The sequence below is a fragment of the Myotis brandtii genome, unplaced genomic scaffold (assembly GCF_000412655.1).
Source record: "Myotis brandtii unplaced genomic scaffold, ASM41265v1 scaffold439, whole genome shotgun sequence".
NCBI lineage: Eukaryota > Metazoa > Chordata > Mammalia > Chiroptera > Vespertilionidae > Myotis > Myotis brandtii.
Genome location: NW_005366783.1, coordinates 614,765 through 617,487, shown reverse-complemented (window position 1 = coordinate 617,487; position 2,723 = coordinate 614,765). Strand labels below are relative to the sequence as shown.

The 2,723-nt window shown below is 59.4% G+C and overlaps 1 protein-coding gene across 1 annotated transcript in view; it reads right to left on the bottom strand.

Moving 5' to 3' along the window:
• Positions 1–2,627, bottom strand: part of WDR61 (WD repeat domain 61) — a 20,382-nt gene extending 17,755 nt beyond the window's left edge. Inside the window, 3 exon segments of the mRNA XM_005874439.2 lie at positions 747–774; positions 1,787–1,836; positions 2,552–2,627. Of these exon segments, the coding sequence (XP_005874501.1) occupies positions 747–774; positions 1,787–1,798 (40 nt within the window). The 5' untranslated portion in view covers positions 1,799–1,836; positions 2,552–2,627.
• Between the last annotated feature and the right edge of the window lie 96 nt (positions 2,628–2,723).

Below are 2,723 nucleotides of genomic sequence, written 5' to 3'. Positions count from 1 at the left end.
TTACTGCCAACAGCGAGGCCCCAGAGCGCGTGCCTGATGCGGCCCCTCGAGCTGCCTGGGCCGCACGTGTGCTCTGCATTAACCCCTGGAGTGTCACCTCCATTCGTCGCCACCACAACCCTACGGAGCAGGCGCTGTGAGCGGCACCTCATGTTACAGACAAGGAGTCAGAGGCCCAGAGGAGCCTGCAGTGCCGGCCGGGGGGCGGGGGGGCTCAGGGGGTGCGTGTCGGCCCATGAACCAGGTCACTGGACCGATTCCTGGACTGAGGACTCGTCCTGCGTAGGGACGTGCAGGAGGCAGCCAGTGGAGGCTTCTCTACCCTCCCTTCCTCCCTCTCCCTCTCTCTCTCTCCAATCAATTTTTAAAATATTTTTTTTAAAAAGAGAGAGAGAGAGACAAGTAGCTCCCTGGAACTCCAAAGCTAAGAAGGGGCAGAGCTGGACTCAAAGCCGACCCCCCTGTTAACGGGAGTCCCCCTCGGCCCCGTGTGCAGCGGCCTCTGGGGGCCACCCCCTCGTGGGGGCCACCCCGGCAGCGGGGAAGCCCTCCGGGCTGCTATCTGCCTCCTTTGTCTGCCTTGCTGTTATTTGCTTTTCAGTGTCTGTGTCCGGCCGCCTCTGCTGACTTCCCTGCAGGGAGTAAACTGGGGACGGCATGTCTGGTCGGCACGACAACAATTCCTAAAGGAACCAGAGACGACCCGTTTTCCCGGCTGCATCTGAGTGGCCGGGCAGGCGGCTCACCTTGCTCTTGCTTGAAGAGGATGCTGTACTGAAAAGAACAGGAGCCACATTAAACCAAGGTCAGAGTTCACACCTGTCGCATCCCCCCCCCCGAAGCACCAGCCGCCGCGCCCCCGGAGATACGGTCACCACGGTGGCAGCGACTTCCTGTCACCCTGACCTGCACGCTCCTGACTCCCGCTCGTGCAAGATATGCAGTCACACCAGGAACAGTTAGTTCCTAAAGAAACTGGCCCGGCCGGCGTGGCTCAGTGGTTGAGCGTCGGCCTATGAACCGGGAGGTCAGGGTTCCATCCCTGGTCAAGGGCACAGGCCGGGGTGCAGGCTCCATCCCCAGTGTGGGTCGTGCAGGAGGCAGCCGATCCATGATTCTCTCTCATCATGGATGTTTCTCTCTCTCCCTCTCTCTCCCTTCCTCTCTCATCAGTAAAATATATATATTTTTTTTTTTTAAAGAAGGAAGTGTAGCTTCTCCATTCCCATAAGAGACTAATAAATGTGCTTTTCCTGCTCTGCTCACCAGGAAGCTCCGGGTCCACTCTGCAGCTTCATTTTTTTTCTTACTAATATATTTTTATTGATTTCAAAGAGGAAGGAAGAGGGAGAGAGAGAGGAACATCCATGATGAGAATCATGGATCGGCTGCCTCCTTCCTGCACACCCCACTGGGGATCGAGCCCACAACCTGGGCATGTGCCCTTGACTGGAATCGAACCTGGGACCTTTCAGTTCGCAGGCCGACGCTCCATCCACTGAGCCACACCGGCCAGGGCTGCAGCTTCATTTGTGCACTTATATCTAAGGGCACAGCCCACAGGAGGACCTGTTAGCCTTGTCCCTGATCTTATCCTAAACACAGGTCTCTTCTCTGCTGATCTTCGTTTCTCTGCTGCTTTTGTGCACAGATTCTTTCAGCTCCTCCCCCTGGCGCTGTGCACGGGCGGACGCAGAGCAGGAGCAGAGCAGGAGCCGGGAGCCAGTGCCTGGCCACCCCCACACCTGCCAGGGCCCCGCTGCTGCGCCTCCCTCCACAGCCTTACCTGGTTGGTCATCTCCTCGGCCGGGGCGAAGGGCTACAGGCCAGGCAGCTCTGTGGGAACAGCACCAGGAGGGGTCTCAGTCAGGGGGTGTCATCAGGACAGGGGGGCCACAGGGGTCCCCCTTGGCCGCAGAGTGGCCCCGACACTTGCCCTGGGTCAGTCCCAGGAGCTCCCCTCACACGGCCCCCGGAGCCCATGTGTTCTTCTCTCCCAGCTGACCACACGGGGGACCGGTCTCCGCCCCCTGCCGCTCTTCAGAGGGAGAGAGAGAACCACGGGCCCTTTCATTTATTTGTTTGTTTAATCCTCACCCGAGACTATCTTCCCATTGGTTTTTAGGGAGAGTGGAAGGGAGGGGGAGAGACAGAGAGAAACACTGATGTGAGAGAGACATGGATGGACTGCCTTCACACAGGCCCCAACCAGGGCTGGGGATCGAGCCTGCAACCGAGGTACCTGCCCTTGCCCGCAGTCGAACCCGGGACCCTCCAGTCCCCAGGCCGACGCGCTTTCCACTGAGCCAAAGGGGTCGCGACCCACAGGTTGAGAACCGCTGCTAGACAATTTTTTTAAAAAAGTAACCATTCTAGGGTGTGCTGAGTGGCCAGTTATGTTTATACAATTGGATTAGCTCGCTCGGCGCGCTCAGCGGGCGTCCTCACTCTCACCTCCTCCTCCCCTGATACCAACTCACGTCAGAGCCGAGCGGACCCCAAGCCCCCCTTGGCCCCGCCTGCCCCCCACAACTTCCCACGCGGAACTCACTGCTCGCTCCTCTGCGTTTCCAAAAACACAACACCCCACGTGCCCCTCTTAGCGCGATCGGGCAGGACTGACCCCCAAAACCACCCGGTGCCGGGACCCCAGAACCCGGGAGCGCCGGTCCCTGTCCGCGGATGGGCGGGAGGCTCGCTACCTACGGAGGCGGCGGCGCTTC